The sequence below is a fragment of the Hyla sarda genome, chromosome 4, assembly GCF_029499605.1.
Source record: "Hyla sarda isolate aHylSar1 chromosome 4, aHylSar1.hap1, whole genome shotgun sequence".
NCBI classification, from domain to species: domain Eukaryota; kingdom Metazoa; phylum Chordata; class Amphibia; order Anura; family Hylidae; genus Hyla; species Hyla sarda.
Genome location: NC_079192.1, coordinates 340,497,468 through 340,518,255, shown reverse-complemented (window position 1 = coordinate 340,518,255; position 20,788 = coordinate 340,497,468). Strand labels below are relative to the sequence as shown.

The 20,788-nt window shown below is 43.1% G+C and overlaps 1 protein-coding gene and 1 long non-coding RNA gene across 5 annotated transcripts in view; one reads left to right on the top strand and one right to left on the bottom strand.

The window, feature by feature from the left end:
• The window catches only part of DOCK2 (dedicator of cytokinesis 2), an 850,676-nt gene that overhangs the window by 727,360 nt on the left and 102,528 nt on the right, over positions 1-20,788 (bottom strand). For all 4 annotated transcript variants that reach the window (XM_056516504.1, XM_056516506.1, XM_056516505.1 and 1 more), the window contains 2 exons: positions 12,947-13,082; positions 8,950-9,104 (listed from right to left, as the gene is read on the bottom strand). In XM_056516504.1, the coding sequence (XP_056372479.1) occupies positions 8,950-9,104; positions 12,947-13,082 (291 nt within the window). The remainder of the gene's footprint in view (positions 1-8,949; positions 9,105-12,946; positions 13,083-20,788) is intronic.
• LOC130267174 (uncharacterized) overlaps positions 1-20,788 on the top strand; it is a 39,650-nt gene that overhangs the window by 16,914 nt on the left and 1,948 nt on the right. Inside the window, exon 2 of the long non-coding RNA XR_008843082.1 lies at positions 14,671-14,738. This is a non-coding gene — a long non-coding RNA (uncharacterized LOC130267174). The remainder of the gene's footprint in view (positions 1-14,670; positions 14,739-20,788) is intronic.

Genomic DNA, 20,788 nt, shown 5'->3' with positions numbered 1-20,788 from the left:
AAAGGAATGGAACATTTCTTCTTTTCTATTTTTTGGAGAATTGCAAAAGGTGGATAGGATGATGTCTTGAGACCAATGGAAGTTTGTCACTACTTTTGGTAGGAAAGCTGGATTTAATTTCAGAATAATTCTGTCTTCAAGCACAGTGAGGTAAGATTCTTCAATTGCAAATGCTTGGATTTCACTCACCCTTCTAGCTGTCATGATGGCTCTCAAAAAGACTGCTTTCCAGGTCAGAAATTTTATTGAAGAATCTGAAAGTGGTGGTTCAAAGGGTTCTCTAGTAAGACTAGTGAGGACTAAATTTAGATCCCAAGGTGGCAAGAGGTTAGTTATTTTGGCTTTTAGTCTTGCCACAGCACTAAAAAATCTTTTAATCCACTTATGGTCTGCGATACTTGTGTCGAAAAAGCAACCCAAGGCTGCTGTTTCTACTATTAGTACTGACCGATAAACCTTTGTCAAGTCCATGTTGAAGAAAATTGAGAATTTGAGGGATATCAGGGTTCTAGGCACTTGAAGGACAGGAGCCGCACCAAGATACACATTTTTTCCATTGTTTCCAATAGATAGCAGAAGTTGTAGGTTTCTTTTTTTTTTTTTATAGAGTATTAATAACTCTGTGAGAAAGACCCTTCTGATTTAAAATTGACCGCTCAAAAGCCAGGCTGTCAACTGCAGATTTGATAGATCCTTGAAGAATAGCGGGTCCAGCAACAGAAGATCTTCTCTTACTGGAAGAGGGTAAGGGTGATCTATGGACAGTTGCTGAACCAGGGTGTACCGCCCCCTCTTGGGCCACCTTGGAGCTATGAATATGACTTTGGATTTCTCCATACGTATCTTCTGCAGAGACCTGCTGATCAGAGGGAAAGTAGGGAATGCATAGGCTATTTTGAAGTTCCAACTTTGTTGAAGAGCATCTACTCCATCTACGAGATCACTTGTAAACAGGGAAAAGAATTTGCTTACCTTCCGATTTTTTTCGGGTGGCGAATAGATCTACTTCTGGTATGCCCCACTTCAAAACCAGCACCTGAAAAACTTGTGGATTGAGTTCCCATTCTCCTGGATTGATCTGATGTCGGTTTAGATAATCTGTCTAAATATTCTCGCTTCCTTTGAGATGTATAGCAGAAATTGACAATATCTTGTCCTCCGTCCAAGTAAAAAAAAATTCTGTCAGTGCTTGTAGGAGACTGTGTCTTGTTCCCCCTTGATGATTTAGAAAAGTTACTGCAGTTGCATTGTCGGTGTAAATCTTCACATGATGATTAAGAATGAGATGTGAAGCCTTCAAAGCCTTGAACACAGCTTTTAGTTCTCGGAAATTGGAAGAGCGAAGGAGCGTTTCCTCTGACCAGGTGCCCTGGAGAAAAAGATCCTGAACATGTGCTCCCCAACCTTTTTGGCTGGCATCCGTTATGACTGTCACTGACGGAAGGGGAACCCAGGATACCCCCTTCTTTAGATTTTTGCTCTTCATCCACCATTTGAAAGACTTCTTTATAGTCAGAGGAATCCTCATCTTCTTTTCCAGAGAACACTGAGAACGATCCCAGACTTTGAAGATTTGTTTCTGAAGACTTCTGGAATGACTTTGGCTCCATGGGACTGCTGGAATTCATGAGGTCATGGAACCTAACAGGGACATTGCATTTCTGATGGTAGTCAAGTTTGCTTGATAGAAGATTTTGATTTTCTGGATTAGCGCTGAGACCTTCTCCTCTGGCAGGAAAGTCATTTGCTTGTTTGAATCCAATATCATTCCTAAAAACATTTTTTGTCTTGCAGGAAGGAGATTTGACTTCTGGAAGTTTATGATCCAGCCTAAATTCTGTAGGGAGAGAATTGTTAAGATTGACATGCTGGGACAAGAGCTCTTTGGACCGGGCAATAACCAGAAGATTGTCCAGATATGGAATAATTTAAATTCCATCTTGTCTCAAGGATGCTACTAATTCTATCATAACTTTGGTAAAGATCCTCGGGGCCGAGGATTAGTGTTGAGCAGCATAGGCCATATTCGAATTCGCGAATATTCGCGAATATATGGACGAATATTCGTCATATATTCGCGAATATTCGCATATTCGTTATATTTTCGTTTTATTTTCGCATATGCGGATATTCGCGTATGCGAAAATTAACATATGTGAATATTGGCATATACAAAATTAACACGCGCGTAAATTCGCATATGCGAAAATTAGCATATGATAATATTCGCATATGCGAATTTTCGTATATGCGAATTTTCGCACGTCAGTCTCACACAGTAGTATTACAGCCTTCTTTACACCACACAAGCTGGAAGCAGAGAGGGATGATCACTGTGATGTGTACTGTGAAGAAAAAAAAAAAAAAAAAAAAAAAAAAAAAGAATATTCGTAATTACGAATATATAGCGCTATATTCGCGAAATTCGCGAATTCGCGAATATGCGATATTCGCGAATAATATTCGAATTGCGAATATTCGCGAGCAACACTACCGAGGATATCCTGAATGGTAGTGCCTTGAATTGATAGTGGAAGGTCAGATGGTTTTGGGTTACAGCAAATCTCAGAAATTTTTGATGTGTAGGAAAAATGTGTATGTCGAAATAAGCGTCCCTTAGATCTATTGTTGCCATTCAAGCATTCTTAGGTATTAGGGGGACAGCTGTTTTGAGTGTTTCCATCTCGAAGCGTTTGTAAGTTATGTAACGGTTTAGATTTATTATTGTTCTGAAAGAACCATTCGGTTTGGGTACAAGAAGAAGATGAGCATAGTGGCCTTGTTCTTGTTCCTCCAGAGGGACAGGCATGATTGCTCCCAGAGCTAGTACATCCTGAACCCCCTGAAATAACATTTTTTTTTTAGACAATCGGAACAGAGTTTTGTTGTGTAAAAGGTTTGAGGTGGAGGGGAGACAAACTCTTTCTTGAACCCGTTCTTTATCGAATTTAGAATTAACTGGTTTCTTGTTATATCCTTCCACTGATGGTAGAATAGAGTTAGTCTCCCCCCTCCCAATGGAGACAAGTCACTGCTTTTTGTATGAATTGTTAGGGTTGAGCAAAAAATCTCGCCCCTTACCTCCTTTAGGGTAACTCCACCTTACGGACTTTTCTTTCCCTTTATATTCTCTCTGTTTATTCTTGAAATGACAAAATAATTTTTTGGCTTTGTACCCTTCTCTTCAGGTGATTTCTTCTTGTTGTCTGATGCTTGCTGTAAAATGTTATTTAATACAGAGCCAAACAAGAATTTACCTTCAAATGGAATAGAACATAGTTTAGTTTTTGAGACAGAATCACCCTGCCAATTCTTCAACCACAGGGCTCTTTGGGCAGAGTTGGATAATGCGGCAGATTTTGCTGCCATCCTTACAGATTCAGCCGATACATCAACTAAAAAAACAGTGGCAAGTTTTAACATAGGAATAGAAGAAAGAAGTTGATCTCTGGGTGTTTTATTTTCAATATGGTTTTCCAATTGACCCAGCCATAGAAACAGAGATCTTGCAACACTTATGGCTGCGATACTTGGATTTAATAATCCAGATGAAGAATCCCAATTTTTCCTAAGTATACCCTCCATTTTCCTATCCATAGGGTCCTTTAATTCAGAAGAATCCTCAAATGGGAGAGACGTCTTTTTGGCTACTTTAGCCCCCTGTATATCTATTTTAGGAGATTTGCTCCATGAATCCGTATCTTCACTATTGAATGGGAACCTTGCTCTGAATTCTTTAGCGATCATGAGTTTTCTATCAGGATCTTTCCAATCATCCAAGATTAGACTTTTAAGGTTCTCATGAATAGTGAACATATTTTGTTTCCTAGGTTTTAACCCCACAAACATTTCCTCTTGTACTGAAAGGGTAACCTTAGGATCTTCTATATTCACAGTACTTTTTACTGTACTTAGCAGGGTATCTGTATCTTCGGCCGAAAAATAGTATCTTTTATCTTCAAATTTCCTGGAGGTAGAAGGAATATCTTCTTCTAAATCCAAGTTAGAAGAAAAAGCATTCATCTGAGAATATGAGTCTGAATTCACATTAAAAGTTGGCTTAGATTTTTTTTTAGCAGGAAGAGGATCACAAGTTATTGGCATAAGCAGAGCAGCTGCCACAGAGGCCTGGACCTGTTAATTAATCATGGATCTTAATTCGTCCATAAAGGATGGAGTCTCCTGCTGAACAATCCTGGCCGTGCAAGAATTACATAGGGTTTTCAGGTCCCCTTCAGGTAACTTGTCAAAGCATATAGCACATTTCTTAGGCTTGGCCTTAGAAGGTTTTTTCGGGGTCTCCTTGTCCCCCTAAAAAGGAGGGACGGAACACCCATGAATAAGGAAAAAAAAAACTCACAAGATCAAGTAAATGAAACCCCAAGGGGCCAGATACTCACTTCCCCAGCTCCACAGATTCAGAGTGGATTGAAGAAGCAGCTTCCATTCTGACAATAGACAGGATAAGGAGGAGGTCTTAACTTTAAATAGCTCAGCTGTTTGAATTTCAAAATCCCCGCCACATGAGATGGTGGAACTTCCAGTCCCCGGCAATCCCAGCATCCCGCGTGCAACTTGACGTCCCATGCAGGCACCAGAACCCCGGAGACCAGAAAAAGACCAGGGGGACACGCGCGTGCACCCGAGGGAGGCATGCAAAGGGTCCGGGAGGCATTCTACAAAGGGCGCATGACAGAGCGGCATTAGAAAGAGGGAAATCCTGGGAAAACCGACCTCCACCGCCTGGCTTGGTCCGCACCGATCATGTCACAAGGCCCAGGTCCAGGAGGTAAAACCTCAATGCTTCCCAAAGGAACAGGAGACACTGAGGGGTTTTCTGAGGAGGGGCCTTTTAACCCCTTTGTGCTTCCTGTTCCTTTAGGATCATTGGGGGAAATCTCATGTGTGGTGCTGATGTGATGATGAGATGAAAACAAACATTTAAAGCCTTGGGTAACACTAAAGTTCTACAGATGCAAAGTTACTACTTTCATTGCCATTTCAATATACCGATAATTTTAGTCTTCACTTTGAACTTCTAGAAAAATAAAAATAATAGAAAAATAAATTCCAGCTCTAACTGAAAGCAAAAATCTATATTAGATTAATATCTTAATTTTGTCTACATTAGACAGCAGGAAGTCAGCGCTTCTTGGATCCTCATTACCTTGGGTTATGCACTGCCTGCTACTGTAATACTGCTGAAATTAATTTTATTTTTCTTCCTTTTGACTTTTTATGACAACAGAAAGAAATACAGAGTTCAATAATGGATACTAAATGGGTTTGGCGAGCCAAGTTTGAAAACTTCACCCTAGAACAGTTTGCTCTACCTCTGCTAACAAAAAACCTAGCCAGGCGTGACACTTTACTCATTAGGGAGTCATTAAGTCTGCTGCCTTACTTGTTACTTTTGCTGAAGATATTGCTCTGCTAAACAAACTCTAAATAAACTCAATAGTACCACAATGCATTTTTTCCTGCTAATGGTTTCCTCTGTCACTTTTTATATCCAATGCTATTTGTACTCTAGGATGCATTATAGTAACTGTGCTGAAGAATCAAGGTAGCCAAAAGGCTGTCATACTCTATTTTTAATTTTGCAGTAAGTTGCACTTAGGTAGTCCACTCACTTCCATTATATCTCAATTCATGAGCAAGAATTGGATTCATCAGTGAAAGGAAGCAATTACTGACCCTTATACAACCATTACAGAGAACTTTTTGATTTGATATGCGGCGTGTCACCGAGCCAAGTCTAATGTGTCTTCTTACACCTGATCCTATAATTCATCAAACTAAATACAGAAAAGTCCACTCAATCCATTCATTGATTGCCTCTGGCAATGTCAAGCAAATGCGACAATCTGTGTTATTATATATTTCATTTTATAAGAAGAAAAGCATCATCATTTCAATAGCAGACCCTGACACCTGAAGGCGAAATAGGGATTAACAATGGACAAAAAGGTCTATTACATAATTTGGCTATGTTTACACTGCACTAATGATGTACTGACATTAAAGGGGTACTCCCCTGGAAAACATTTGTTTTTAAATCAACTGGTGCCAGAAAGTTATACAAATTTGTATAATCTTAATCCTTCCAGTACTTATCAACTGCTGTATGTTCCACAGGAAGTTATTTTCTTTTTACATTTCCTTTCTGTCTGACCATAGTGCTTCTGCTGACACCTCTGTCCATTTTAGGAATTGTCTGGGGCAGGATAGGTTTGCTATGGGGATTTGCGCCTACTCTGGACAGCTCCTAAAATGGACAGAGGTGTCAGCAGAGAGCACTGTGGTCAGACAGAAAGGAAATTTAAAAAGAAAAGAACCTCCTCTGGATCATACTGCAGCTGATAAGTACTGGAAGGGTTAAGATTTTTTTAATAGAAGTCATTTGCAAATTGTTTAACTTTCTGATTTAATTTTTTTTCCAGTGGAGTACCCCTTTAAGCATATCCATAGAAGGCTATTTCAAAAGGATTTGTCTGTGTCAGACAACTATAACAATTGTGGGAGATTAGCTCTGTGCAGCCAGGCAAATAATGGTAAAACAGCAGTCAGAGGCAGTGACACAGGGAACTTGCATACTTCTGAGGGAAGGGTGGTGGCCCTCTGGGTGAACCGCCTGACTACTGGGGGAATTGCCTGCCATCTGAATGGGCTATCTGCCTACTGCTTGGGGTGTCTATCTGCCTGCTGGGGGGATTGCCTGCCTACTGGACAAGCTACCAGACTTACTTGCCAACTAAAGAGGCCTACTGTGGGAGGCAATCTAAATGGGAAATGGCAATCTACCTACATAACTATTTTTCCTGTTTTGGAGAACACTCTACAGAAATGAGTCATGGCTGGAAGAAGTCATCATGGCAGTTTGGAGAAGAAAAAGGAAAGAGAATGACACCAAGAAGACATCACTGTGAGTCACTGCTGGTATCTATATGGTTTATGGTCATTAAATGTGCTGGTATCTATATGGTTTATGGCCATTATACTCTGTGTATAACTTGTGTTAGGCTGCTTTCACACTGGGAAATAGTTCCGTTTAGGAACTTCCGCCAGAAGTTCCGTCACTATATCGGCGAAACCCGGCCGTTACAAAACCCCTGACGGCCGTGACTAAATTGCATTGCAGCCTATGGGGTTTTGTAACTGCCCGTTTGCACCCGCATATGCCCATAATTCATTATGGGCTTTATATAGTGACGGGACATCGTGGCGGAAAAATTACTGCATGCAGCACGCTCGCTCCTGGCTCCCCGCCAAAACATGTGTTCAGCCACTACCTGAATAAAGAAGCCTGCTGTGAATGAAGTATCGTGAGTGCCCTCGTGTTTCCTTCTTTTAGCATATTGAGTAAATCCTTGCTTGAAAGCCCAGTAACCAGTAAAAAAAGATTTGGGCCACAATGAAAACCAGGAAGGGAATGAAAGGTCCCACTATTAATCTGCCTTTTAATCCTATAAAAATATAGCTCCAAAAATATAATTTACTAGAATTATTTCCTTGTCGTGGGCATCTATGCCCCTATTGATGCACCCCATAATTTTATTTGCCTTGGCAGCAGCTGCCTGAGACTGGTTTCTACAGTTAAATTTACTGTTAACTAAGACTCAAGTCCTTTTCCATGTCAGTCGTCCTAAGTGGGCTTCCATTTAATATATAACCACAGCCCGGATTTTTCCTTCCCATGTGCATCACCTTACATTTATCAGTGTTGAACCTCATCTGCCACTTCCCAGCCAAAACCTCCAACCTATCCAGATCCATTTGTAACAGTACACATAACGCACACAAAAAACAACACTCATTCCTTACTGCTAGGTCAGGACATAATGCTGGTGAAAGTGCACTGAACAGGTTGCAGGTGCTGGATAATGATTTACAAAGCACAGTACTATAGATGTACCGTGTTTGCAAGGTGCTATATAAGAAGAAATGCAAGAAAGAGCAGCAGCACAGCAAGGAATGGGTTACACTGAGCGCTGAGCTACTGGTGAAAAGCAGGACTGTTGACATACAGCAGTAAATACATTAATATTTATTGTCCCAATCTCACTTCCTGGATTTTGTCCCAGAGGCTGGGACACAGATGACGTGGACACCAACAGAGAGGATAGCATCAAAGCCAGAACGAGGACCCCTAGAGGCCACGGATATAGGCAAATATATTTTAAAAACTGTATATATGTTTTTATGCTTGTAAAAAAGCAGATGTTTGCTTTTGGTGCTCTGTCACATATTAAAAGTTTGATATGTGACAGTGCCCATTTAAACCAAGTGGGACCTTCAAACGAGCAGGCTTTTAGGTTAATACTTTTTATGACTATTGGCAATCATTAAAGTCACTGAGGTGGTTGTTAGAAACATAGCCAAGGCATCTTAACAGTGTTCCCCTAATCCAATGTAGCCATAGCTTTCTAGGGAACAAACCTATGCCCATACAGATGTTCTTCTGTTATACATATAACGTTTCTGTTAGGAGGAGGATTATTGGACGTCGTTTTTGGATAGCTAGACATGACTTTTCAAGATTTGGGGGGAGATTTATCAAAACCTGTCCAGGGGAAAATTTGCCCAGTTGCCCATAGCAACCAATCAGATTGCTTCTTTCATCTTTAACAAGGCCTCTGCAAAATGAAAGAAGTGATCTGAATGGTTGCTATTGGCAACTGGGCAACTTTTCCTTTGCACAGGTTTTGATAAATCTCCCCCTTAATCTTTCACAATATATCTATAAAACTATTCCTTATCATAGTACAGTAGTAATATATCAGCAGACTCATCTTTCCTCCAGCAGTGTGTCTGATCACTAATATAGGTTTCTTTGTCTGTTTTATTTTCTTCTGCTAAGTAAAAAAAAAAGGTAAAACTGCTGTCCAAGATATTGCTGAGTGGTTATTTAGAGATTATATCGTCTCAGGCATAAAATGCATCTCCTACCTTATAATTGCTTGTTTCTGAGGATCGTACAATGACATAAAAAGCTCGGCATCTTCCCCTATTCTGCAGACAAAGTTTCTTACAAAGACATAAAGACTGTGCGTGGGTGAAGAAGTTATACGGCCATGCATAGCAAAGTCATTTTGATCTCTGGTCTGAAAACAAAAAGAAAATATGATGGCTTAAAATACATCCAAATTACAGCATGATGAATGGCACCATTTACAGCAGAGAGGTTTTCTAAGAGCTATTTTGTTTTCTAAACTAATTTTTTACCATGCTATGAAAGTTTCATCACATCAATTATTTAATGCGATTGGCTCTGAAAACCATACAGAGAATATGAAAATATGTTTGATCTATTATGATAAAAGCTGTCATCATCGTCAGCCCCAGTCTACACAGGATTCCCTAATGTCTAGCAAAAGAAACAGGTAAGTTCCCATACAGTGCTCTATAACAGAACATAAGGAAAAAGTAAGAACTAAAGTTCAATTCACACTTGGGTTGTGGCTCCCTTTTCTGAAGATAGATACCACTGGCACCTTATCAATCCCTACAGAATGAAAATAGGGTCCGTTGGGTTACAAAATTGTGCCTTTATATGATCTTTGCATAGGCCCTGGCCAGTGCACGCTGCTGTCCATACTGTATTTACTGCTTTTGTAATTCTATTTGAGATGGAATTAATTTCAATTATGATATATTATATCTTAACTTATGCCAGTAATTGGCATCTGGACTGTGTGTAAGGTCAATAAGAGGAATAAGAATTCTCCTCTATGTTATGTTTTTAGATAAAATTTGTCAAATAAAAAAAAAAAATAAATAAATAAATATATATATATATATATATATATATATATATATATATATATACATTTTGTTCTCTATCCTGGTTGTTTGAGGTTCCTTGAAAAAGTGCTTTCAATCATAAAGTGCTTTCAATCAAAGTGCATTGAATCATAAAAGATATTCCATGTTGATTTTACTCTTCATAGCTTACACGTAAAGAATAGGACACCAAAACTCCTAGCAATAAACAGTAAGTACCGTACATCTATATTCAGAAGAGGTTACAGACAGATGGACTTAAAAAATAGGGACATTTGGAAAGCATGACAACCTCTAATAAATATGTTCCTTCTCTTTTTAGCTTCCTTCTGTAGCATTTACTCTTTATATCATTTGCCAGTCCTAATTAGGAAAGTACATTTGGTTTTCATGTAGAACAGATGAGATGCTTGATATTTTAGGGTATCAACAAAATCATATATATAATTGTTCCTAACAGGCAAAAGAAGATGGTAAGTAACTAAAGCACAGTGCCAGACGACCTGTCACCTGAAAAGGTTGCTACTTATGTACTACAAAATATCTCTAATATACTTTTATTATTATTTTTTTCAATTAAAATTGTTTCATTTACATTTAAAAACCGGCCACTAGGGGTCTCCCTCCTAGTGTCCGGCTGCAGCCTGGCGTGACGTCATGCTTGAATTCGGACCGATGCCGACCGGGCATCGGTCCGAATTCAGTCAGGCTCCGCTCGCTCCCTGCCTGTCAATCAGACAGGCGGGAATGAGCGCTTTGAAGGAAGAGGATGCGCGCAGTCTCCCTGGCCTCACACGCCGACCCCGGCTCCCAGGGACAAGGTAAAATATTATGCCGGGGGGGTTGCGTGTTCATCTATACAGTATGCCTCCAGTTTCCCCACTACAACTCCCAGCATGCCCTGACAGCCAATAGATGTCAGGGCAAGCTTTGAGTTGTAGTGGGGAAACAGCTGGAGGGACACTGAATAGGTGAACTAAGGGGGGTGGGGAGGGGGAGTGGGTTGAGCGGAGCGGCGGAGCCTGGGGGGTTGCAGGCTGCGTGGCGGGGAGGAGGTACACTAAATGGGTGAACTAAGGGGGGGAGGGGGAGTGAGTTGAGCGGCGTAGCGCGACGGGGCCGGGGGGGGGGTTTGCGGGCTGCGCGGTGGAGAGCGGGATGTGCGGCCATCACAGATACGGTGTTCACCTATACGGTATGCCTCCAGTTGTTTCCCCACTACAACTCCCAGCATGCCCTGACAGCCAATACACGTCAGGGCAAGCTGGGAGTTGCACTGGGGAAACAGCTGGAGGCACCCTGCATAAGTGAACTAAGGGCGGAAGTGTGCCCCCCCCCCCAGCAGGCATCAGTGACATTGCGCCTGCTGGGGAAGTCTGCCTGGTAGTGAGCACACTACCAGGCAGACAAAAGGCATTTTTAATATGTTAAAGGGTAGCTCCCACCATCCTATTTTTTTTTTTTTTTGCTAGCCCGTTCCCCCCCTCCTGCTACGGTACTAGCCCGTTCCCTCCTCCCCCCCCCCCCCCCCCGCCCCGCATACCCCGTTCCCTCATTACACTTGCAGTTACTGCAGAGTCCGGCAGCGGGCGTGCAGGGACAGCGGCGAAAACGAGGCGGCGGCGATGTGCGGGAGGAGTGGCCTCCCAGCCAGTGGCCGGGGAGCCAATGCTCTCGCTCCCGCCTGTCTGATTGACAGGCAGGGAGCGAGTGCAGCCTAACTGAAAAAGGACTGATTGCCACTCCAAAATCAGTCCTTTTTCAGTAGCCGGTTTTTAAATGTAAATTAAACCTTTTTAATGAAAAAAAATAATAATAAAAGTATATTAGAGATATGTTGTAGTACATAAGTACTACAACAGATCAAAAAATAAAGTTGGTGACAGTGCCCATTTAAAGAAGAAATTTGAGGCAGGGAGGGGGATAGGGATAGTTGGGCAAGAGGCAGGGACAGAAAAAAAGGGATGGTGGGAGCTACCCAATTTATTTTGATCTGACTTTTTGATCACTTGTTATTCATTTTTTATTATATAAAAAGTGACCAAAAATACGCTTTTTTGGACTTTGGAATATTTTTGCGCGTACACCATTGACCATGCGGTTAAATTAACAATATATTTTTATAGTTCGGACATTTAGCAATACTACATATGTTTTTTTTATTTTTTTATTTACAGTTTTTTTTTTTATGGGAAAAGGGGGGTGATTCAAACTTTTATTAGGGGAGGGGTTAAATCATCTTTATTAACTTTTTTTTCACTTATAGGGGGCTATAACACTGCATGTTATAGGGGGCTATAAGATGAAATACACTGATCTCTCACACTGATCAATGGTATGCCATAGCATAGCATTGATCAATGTTATCGCTGTTTGACTGTTCCTGCCTGGATCTCAGCCTGGAGCAGTCATTCAGCAATCGGACACTGAGGAGGCAGGTAAGGGACCCTCCTCGTGAGTCCTAGCTGATCGGGACCCAATCAGCCGGATTGAGCTGCCGAAAGTGCATTTTTGTAACTTTTGTAACATTTTGCAACTTTTTGTAAAGGGTTAAAAGCGCACCCTGATCAGTGTTGCCCACTATTAGCCACGGGTACGCCCTGTGTCCTTAAGGAGTTAATTGTAACAATTAAAAGGTATTCCAGCAGTCAGTCTTCCATCCAGGAGTCAAGTCCTGGGGGGGGGGGAAGAAGTGTGGGTACTCACCAAAGATTTCCACTCAAGGGCTGGTCCAGCAGGACTCCTGCTAATGGGAACAGTGTTCCTGCTGGGGCAAAAGTGCAGGAGATAGGGAGAGATTTATTAAAACCTGTCCAGAGGAAAAGTTGCCCATATTAACCAATCAGATCGCTTCATTTTCCACAGGCCTTTTCAAAAATGAAAGAAACAATCTGATTGGTTGCTATGGGCAACTCAGCAATTTTTCCCATGGACAGGTTTTGATAAATCTCCCCCTCAGTTCCCACATGTTCATGCAGGACTTGAGCCCTGTCCCCACCAATCTGACAATTATCAACTATCCTCAAAATAAGTGATACATGTCTGGAATACTGTCTTTGCTCAAATGCCAATAGCGGTTGGGTTATGTAAGACTCAACAAATATAATCGATTCACATCTCTGACAACATGAAACCTTTCTAGCCACCTAACATAATTACTTACAATTTCTTCTTTTATCCGCTCAGTGATTTTCTCTGTGGCTTCTTTGTGGGCATGGAACAGGCTGATAACACTTGTTTTGTCAGGATCCAAGATATTTCCATCTTCATCTCGTACAATCAAATCAAGCTCAAGGATTCTGCCGTTAAGACAAATAAGATTAAAGACGCATCATTCCAACATTCTTCATTCTTGTCATGGGAAAAGCAAATATTAGACTTTTATTCGGTAAAGCAATTGAGTGTATCTTTCCAGTGTGTAGAGGTTTGCATATACTGGAGATGCTATATAAATAATACATTGTTACAGTATCACTTTATATCAGTTTATTTTCAAATATAATTTATACCATATCAATATTCTCAAGAAACCAATAATGTCTGTATGTTATTTGCAAAAACGGAAACATTTTACTCAATGGATCGTGAACTCGTATGACCCATGTGGTTTACTAGAAATATTTATATATACAAGCAGAGATTAAAACATGATACACTTACAAACTGCAACAGGACAACAACAGGATCAAATAAAGAACAAATCGAACAAATCCTTAACCTCTCAGATGTACCAAGGCAGATTAACACTTTAAAGGTAGATTTAAAGGTAGATTTAAAGTGTTACTGTCATTAAAAAACAACTTTTGATATGTTGATCAGACCAGGTCTCACTCCTGAGCCCCACTGTGTTCGTGAGTTGTTATTTAGAGAAGCGGCATTGCGCTCCACTTCCTGGCCAGCCGAGAGATCTATTTATTTCTCTGAAATATCAGTTGACACATGAGAAGTGAATCTGCGCTGCTCCATTTTAGAAGGGGACTGCTAATCCCAGCTTAACTACAAGACACTATTAACTATTCCCCAGCTCGGCAAGCAGTTTATGGAGCCCATCTCCTGAGATGACTGCAGAGTCAGAAAGCTCACAGCAGCTTGCTTCACCCAGCCATAACCAACAATCAGAGAGGGTCTCAGCGCTGAGAACTTGAGACAGTCCAAACTTTTGACTTGTGTCTGTAACATGTCAAAAGTTAAATGGCATTCCAGTAATGTGTATTCTAGGACTTAAACACCGAAATCCTGTTCATTGAATAGGCCATCAATGTTTGATTCATCGGAATTTGACCTCTAGAATACCATGAGCAGCAAAGGGTCCTCAGCACTTCAGCAGCAACCACGTTCTATTTATTGTTCACACAGACACAGTAACCTGTCCATACTAAGGTCAAACTTCCACTAAACATATTTCATACCAAAAGTATGTGTCATCTATATTTAAAAGGTACCCATTAATTAAGGTTGCTTTTCAGGATACGCTGTCTTGTGTGTACATGAATAGCAGCACTATTTCTGGCCAGTATATTAATTGTATACAGTATTTTTCAGCAAATTTCTCCTCTGCAGGCTCTATCTATAATTAGCAGTTCTCCCAGAGCTGGTAGGTGGAGCTCCTCCCTCCTCCCCCTCCCATAGACTTGGATTGCTTGACTTGCAGACACAGGACAAAGGTGAGAGTGGAATACAGTCCCAGGAAAAGGGAAAAAGTGTGATAAAAGAAGAGGTTTTTATAACATGGATAAAAGAAGAGGTTTTATAACATGGATCCCTTTTCCACATGACAGATTGTGATTCCTCTTGCCATAGAACGCACGCGCCGCCCGGCAACTGCGATATGACCCATATGACTTCTTTTGCTCCCTCTGATTGGTGAACTTTTGTCTCCTCTGTTAGGGCTGCTGCTCAGCCTCTTTTACACATACGCCGTTCTGGTGTGATCGCCATGTTTACAGCATGTACAGGTGAGCGCCTGACGCTATTTCTTGTCTTCCAGGTGACATTTATGTAATTATGTTTGTAATCAAGCTATGTCTCTGGTTTTTACCACTTGTTTTTAATAACACTTATCCTATAAACACTGTATTAACCTGACAATATGTATATTGTCCCTATGTATTTCACTGTTTTGCACTTATGGATTGCTTGTTTTTATTAACTTTATTTTAATAAATTTTTGACACTGTTTTGCATTGATTGTAATTGGATACCACATATATATATATATATATATATATATATATATATATATATATATAACTTGTATTCAGTCACTCTGTATGCTTGAGAAAGGCTGCACTGGCAGCTGAAACATTGCATTTGTATTTTTAATGGATTAAAGCTACCCCTATTTTTTCACTTATTTTGAGTGCCGCAACCGCTTTTTTGTTCTCTGCATTTGGGGACAAGTGACCAAGGTCCATCTTGGGTGCTAGCACCAGAAACCGATAACAAGGTGTGCTGCCCTCCTTTATATTCTCTCTCTCTATATATATATCTATATATCTATATCTATATCTATCTATCTATCTATATATATATATATATATATATATATATATATACACACACACATACACATTGTGTACACAAAAATGTATTCAACGAACAGGGGAGAAGTTTCAGATTGCGGGGAGTACAATTGTCTGGATCTCCTCCTGCATGGAAACCTGGCTTTCCCCGGGCACGGAGCATGTTGCCCTTCCCCCCCATCAGGCTCTTCCATAGAGGTACATGGAGGGGGCATGTCGGCCGCCGCTTCGTGCGGAGGTTAACAGGCCCCATTCCCAGGCAGATCTGGCATCCTGTGCAGGAGATCACTTATTTCTAAAGCTCCTTTCACACTATGAGTATTCATCCATTAAAGGGGTATTCCAGGAAAAAACTTTTTTTTTCTATATCAAATGGCTCCAGAAAGTTAAACAGATTTGTAAATTACTTCTATTAAAAATCTTAATCCTTCCAATAATTATCAGCTGCTAAAGTGGAGTTGTTGTTTTCTGTCTGACAACAGTGCTTTCTGCTGACATCTCTGCTTGTCTCGGGAACTGCACAGAGTAGAAGAGGTTTGCTATGGGGATTTTCTTCTAAACTGGGCGTTTCCCGAGACAGGTGTCATCAGAGAACACTTAGACAGAAAAGAACAACTCAACTTTAGCAGCTCATAAGTACTGACAGGATTAAGATTTTTTTTATAGAAGTAATTTACAAATCTGTTTAACTTTCTGGTGCCAGTTGATATAGAAAAAAATAGTTTTTTCCTGGATAACCCCGTTAAGACCCGTTTTAACACCTCTGTCTACAGACTCCTGCAGCCGGGACTATTACTACTCCCATCATGGAACAGACTTGTTTCCATGATGGGAGTAGTAGTTCCCCAGCTGCGGGAGTCTGCCGGTGGCCGGGGAGGCTACATTAGTGCCCGTACTACTACCCCCATCATGGAACATATTCTGTTTCATGATGGGGGTTGTAGTACAGGGGCTGAGGGATTGATCGCACCGGGTCACACTTCTGAGACCCGATGTAATTAGAAGCTATTAAATGGGAAAGGGGCTGGAGACATTTTTGGAGAATAATAACATTGCTGGTTATGTAGCCAGGGGGACAGAAGCGGCACCAACAGCCAGGGGGAGAGAAGGGGCAGCGGCACCCATCTGTTATTCATGGCGGGCTATAACGGGTCATGACGGATAATCCAAAAATCCCATAGACTTTAATGGGATTTTGTAACGGCCGTTTAACATCCGCTTTTATAGCGGGTCTTTTAATGGAGCATTTTTATAGTGTGAAAGGGGCCTAAGTTATAGCTGTATGGATCTCATCTAGAATCAATTGATTACTATGAGCTCCAGCAGTCACAAAATTGTTACTATTGTTGTTAAAGTTAACTACAAAGCTTCAGTGTGTAGGCCTAACTCTAAGACTAGTTATAGCACTATGCTTGCAATTGCAGCCAAAGTCCAATATTGCAATGGTACATCAAGCTTTATAGTGTTCATCAAGTTTTAAAGAGTCATGGAATCTAATTTATTATAGTGGGCTGAACAGTCTCTCCCAGCACGGTGCTTAGGAAATTGTAACGCATTATAACAGTCACTTAACCAATCAATTCCTACAACAGATTTTAAAGCCTGTAATAAAACCAAAAAATTATGTATTCATTATTCTGCACTATACTGTTACGCCGAGCGCTCCGGGTCCCCGCTCCTCCCCGGAGCGCTCGCTTCACTCTCCCCGCGGCAGCGCTCCGGTCACGTCCTCTGACCCGGGGCGCTGCGATTCCGCTGCCAGCCGGGATGCGATTCGCGATGCGGGTAGCGCCCGCTCGCGATGCGCACCCCGGCTCCCCTACCTGACTCGCTCTCCGTCTGTTCTGTCCCGGCGCGCGCGGCCCCGCTCCCTAGGGCGCGCGCGCGCCGGGTCTCTGCGATTTAAAGGGCCACTGCGCCGCTGATTGGCGCAGTGGTTCCAATTAGTGTGTTCACCTGTGCACTTCCCTATATCACCTCACTTCCCCTGCACTCCCTTGCCGGATCTTGTTGCCTTAGTGCCAGTGAAAGCGTTCCTTGTGTGTTCCTTGCCTGTGTTTCCAGACCTTCTGCCGTTGCCCCTGACTACGATCCTTGCTGCCTGCCCCGACCTTCTGCTACGTCCGACCTTGCTTCTGTCTACTCCCTTGTACCGCGCCTATCTTCAGCAGCCAGAGAGGTGAGCCGTTGCTAGTGGATACGACCTGGTCACTACCGCCGCAGCAAGACCATCCCGCTTTGCGGCGGGCTCTGGTGAAAACCAGTAGTGGCTTAGAACCGGTCCACTAGCACGGTCCACGCCAATCCCTCTCTGGCACAGAGGATCCACTACCTGCCAGCCGGCATCGTGACAGTAGATCCGGCCATGGATCCCGCTGAAGTTCCTCTGCCAGTTGTCGCTGACCTCACCACGGTGGTCGCCCAGCAGTCACAACAGATAGCGCAACAAGGCCAACAGCTGTCTCAACTGACCGTTATGCTACAACAGTTACTACCACAGCTTCAGCAGTCATCTCCTCCGCCAGCTCCTGCACCTCCTCCGCAGCGAGTGGCCGCTCCTGGGATACGCTTATCCTTGCCGGATAAATTTGATGGGGACTCTAAGTTTTGCCGTGGCTTTCTTTCCCAATGTTCCCTGCATCTGGAGATGATGTCGGACCTGTTTCCCACTGAAAGGTCTAAGGTGGCTTTCGTAGTCAGCCTTCTGTCCGGAAAAGCCCTGTCATGGGCCACACCGCTCTGGGACCGCAATGACCCCGTCACTGCCTCTGTACACTCCTTCTTCTCGGAAATCCGAAGTGTCTTTGAGGAACCTGCCCGAGCCTCTTCTGCTGAGACTGCCCTGTTGAACCTGGTCCAGGGTAATTCTTCCGTTGGCGAGTATGCCGTACAATTCCGTACTCTTGCTTCAGAATTGTCCTGGAATAATGAGGCCCTCTGCGCGACCTTCAAAAAAGGCCTATCCAGCAACATTAAAGATGTTCTGGCCGCACGAGAAATTCCTGCTAATCTACATGAACTTATTCACCTAGCCACTCGCATTGACATGCGTTTTTCCGAAAGGCGTCAGGAACTCCGCCAAGATATGGACTCTGTTCGCACGAGGCGTTTCTTCTCCTCGGCTCCTCTCTCCTCTGGTCCCCTGCAATCTGTTCCTGTGCCTCCCGCCGTGGAGGCTATGCAGGTCGACCGGTCTCGCCTGACACCTCAAGAGAGGACACGACGCCGTATGGAGAACCTCTGCCTGTACTGTGCTAGTACCGAACACTTCCTGAGAGATTGTCCTATCCGTCCTCCCCGCCTGGAAAGACGTACGCTGACTCCGCACAAAGGTGAGACAGTCCTTGATGTCTACTCTGCTTCTCCACGTCTTACTGTGCCTGTGCGGATGTCTGCCTCTGCCTTCTCCTTCTCTACAGTGGCCTTCTTGGACTCTGGATCTGCAGGAAATTTTATTTTGGCCTCTCTCGTCAACAAGTTCAACATCCCGGTGACCAGTCTCGCCAGACCCCTCTACATCAATTGTGTAAATAATGAAAGATTGGACTGTACCATACGTTTCCGCACGGAGCCCCTTCTTATGAGCATCGGATCTCATCATGAGAGGATTGAACTTTTGGTCCTCCCCAATTGCACCTCGGAAATTCTCCTTGGACTTCCCTGGCTTCAACTTCATTCCCCTACCCTGGATTGGTCCACTGGGGAGATCAAGTGTTGGGGGTCCTCTTGTTCCAAGAACTGTCTAAAACCGGTTCCCAGTAACCCTTGCCGTAACTCCGTGGTTCCTCCAGTAACCGGTCTCCCTAAGGCCTATATGGACTTCGCGGATGTTTTCTGCAAAAAACAAGCTGAGACTCTACCTCCTCACAGGCCTTATGATTGCCCTATCGACCTCCTCCCGGGCACTACTCCACCCCGGGGCAGAATTTATCCTCTCTCTGCCCCAGAGACTCTTGCCATGTCCGAATACGTCCAGGAGAATCTAAAAAAGGGCTTTATCCGTAAATCCTCCTCTCCTGCCGGAGCCGGATTTTTCTTTGTGTCCAAAAAAGATGGCTCCCTACGTCCGTGCATTGACTACCGCGGTCTTAATAAAATCACGGTTAAGAACCGCTACCCCTTACCCCTCATCTCTGAACTCTTTGATCGCCTCCAAGGTGCCCACATCTTCACTAAATTGGACTTAAGAGGCGCCTATAACCTCATCCGCATCAGAGAGGGGGACGAGTGGAAAACGGCATTTAACACCAGAGATGGACACTTTGAGTATCTGGTCATGCCCTTTGGACTGTGCAACGCCCCTGCCGTCTTCCAAGACTTTGTCAATGAAATTTTTCGTGATCTGTTTTACTCCTGTGTTGTTGTATATCTGGACGATATCCTAATTTTTTCTGCCAATCTAGAAGAACACCGCCAGCATGTCCGTATGGTTCTTCAGAGACTTCGTGACAACCAACTCTATGCCAAAATTGAGAAATGTCTGTTTGAATGCCAATCTCTTCCTTTTCTAGGATATTTGGTCTCTGGCCAGGGACTACAGATGGATCCAGACAAACTCTCTGCCGTCTTAGATTGGCCACGCCCCTCCGGACTCCGTGCTATCCAACGCTTTTTGGGGTTCGCCAATTATTACAGGCAATTTATTCCACATTTTTCTACCATTGTGGCTCCTATCGTGGCTTTAACCAAAAAAAATGCTGATCCCAAGTCCTGGCCTCCTCAAGCAGAAGACGCCTTTAAACGACTCAAGTCTGCCTTTTCTTCGGCTCCCGTCCTCTCCAGACCTGACCCTTCCAAACCCTTCCTATTGGAGGTTGATGCCTCCTCAGTGGGAGCTGGAGCTGTTCTTCTACAAAAAAATTCTTCCGGGCATGCTGTCACTTGTGGTTTTTTCTCTAGGACCTTCTCTCCAGCGGAGAGGAACTACTCCATCGGGGATCGAGAGCTTCTAGCCATTAAATTAGCACTTGAGGAATGGAGGCATCTGCTGGAGGGATCAAGTTCTCCTGTTATTATCTACACCGACCACAAGAACCTCTCCTACCTCCAGTCTGCCCAACGGCTGAATCCTCGCCAGGCCCGGTGGTCTCTGTTCTTTGCCCGATTTAATTTTGAGATTCACTTTCGTCCTGCCGATAAGAACATTAGGGCCGATGCTCTCTCTCGTTCCTCGGATGCCTCAGAAGTTGAACTCTCTCCGCAACACATCATTCCACCTGACTGCCTGATCTCCACTTCTCCTGCCTCCATCAGGCAGACTCCTCCAGGAAAGACCTTTGTTTCTCCTCGCCAACGCCTCGGAATCCTCAAATGGGGTCACTCCTCCCATCTCGCAGGTCATGCGGGTATCAAGAAATCTGTGCAACTCATCTCCCGCTTCTATTGGTGGCCGACTCTGGAGACGGATGTTGTGGACTTTGTGCGAGCCTGCACTATCTGTGCCCGGGATAAGACTCCTCGCCAGAAGCCCGCTGGTTTTCTTC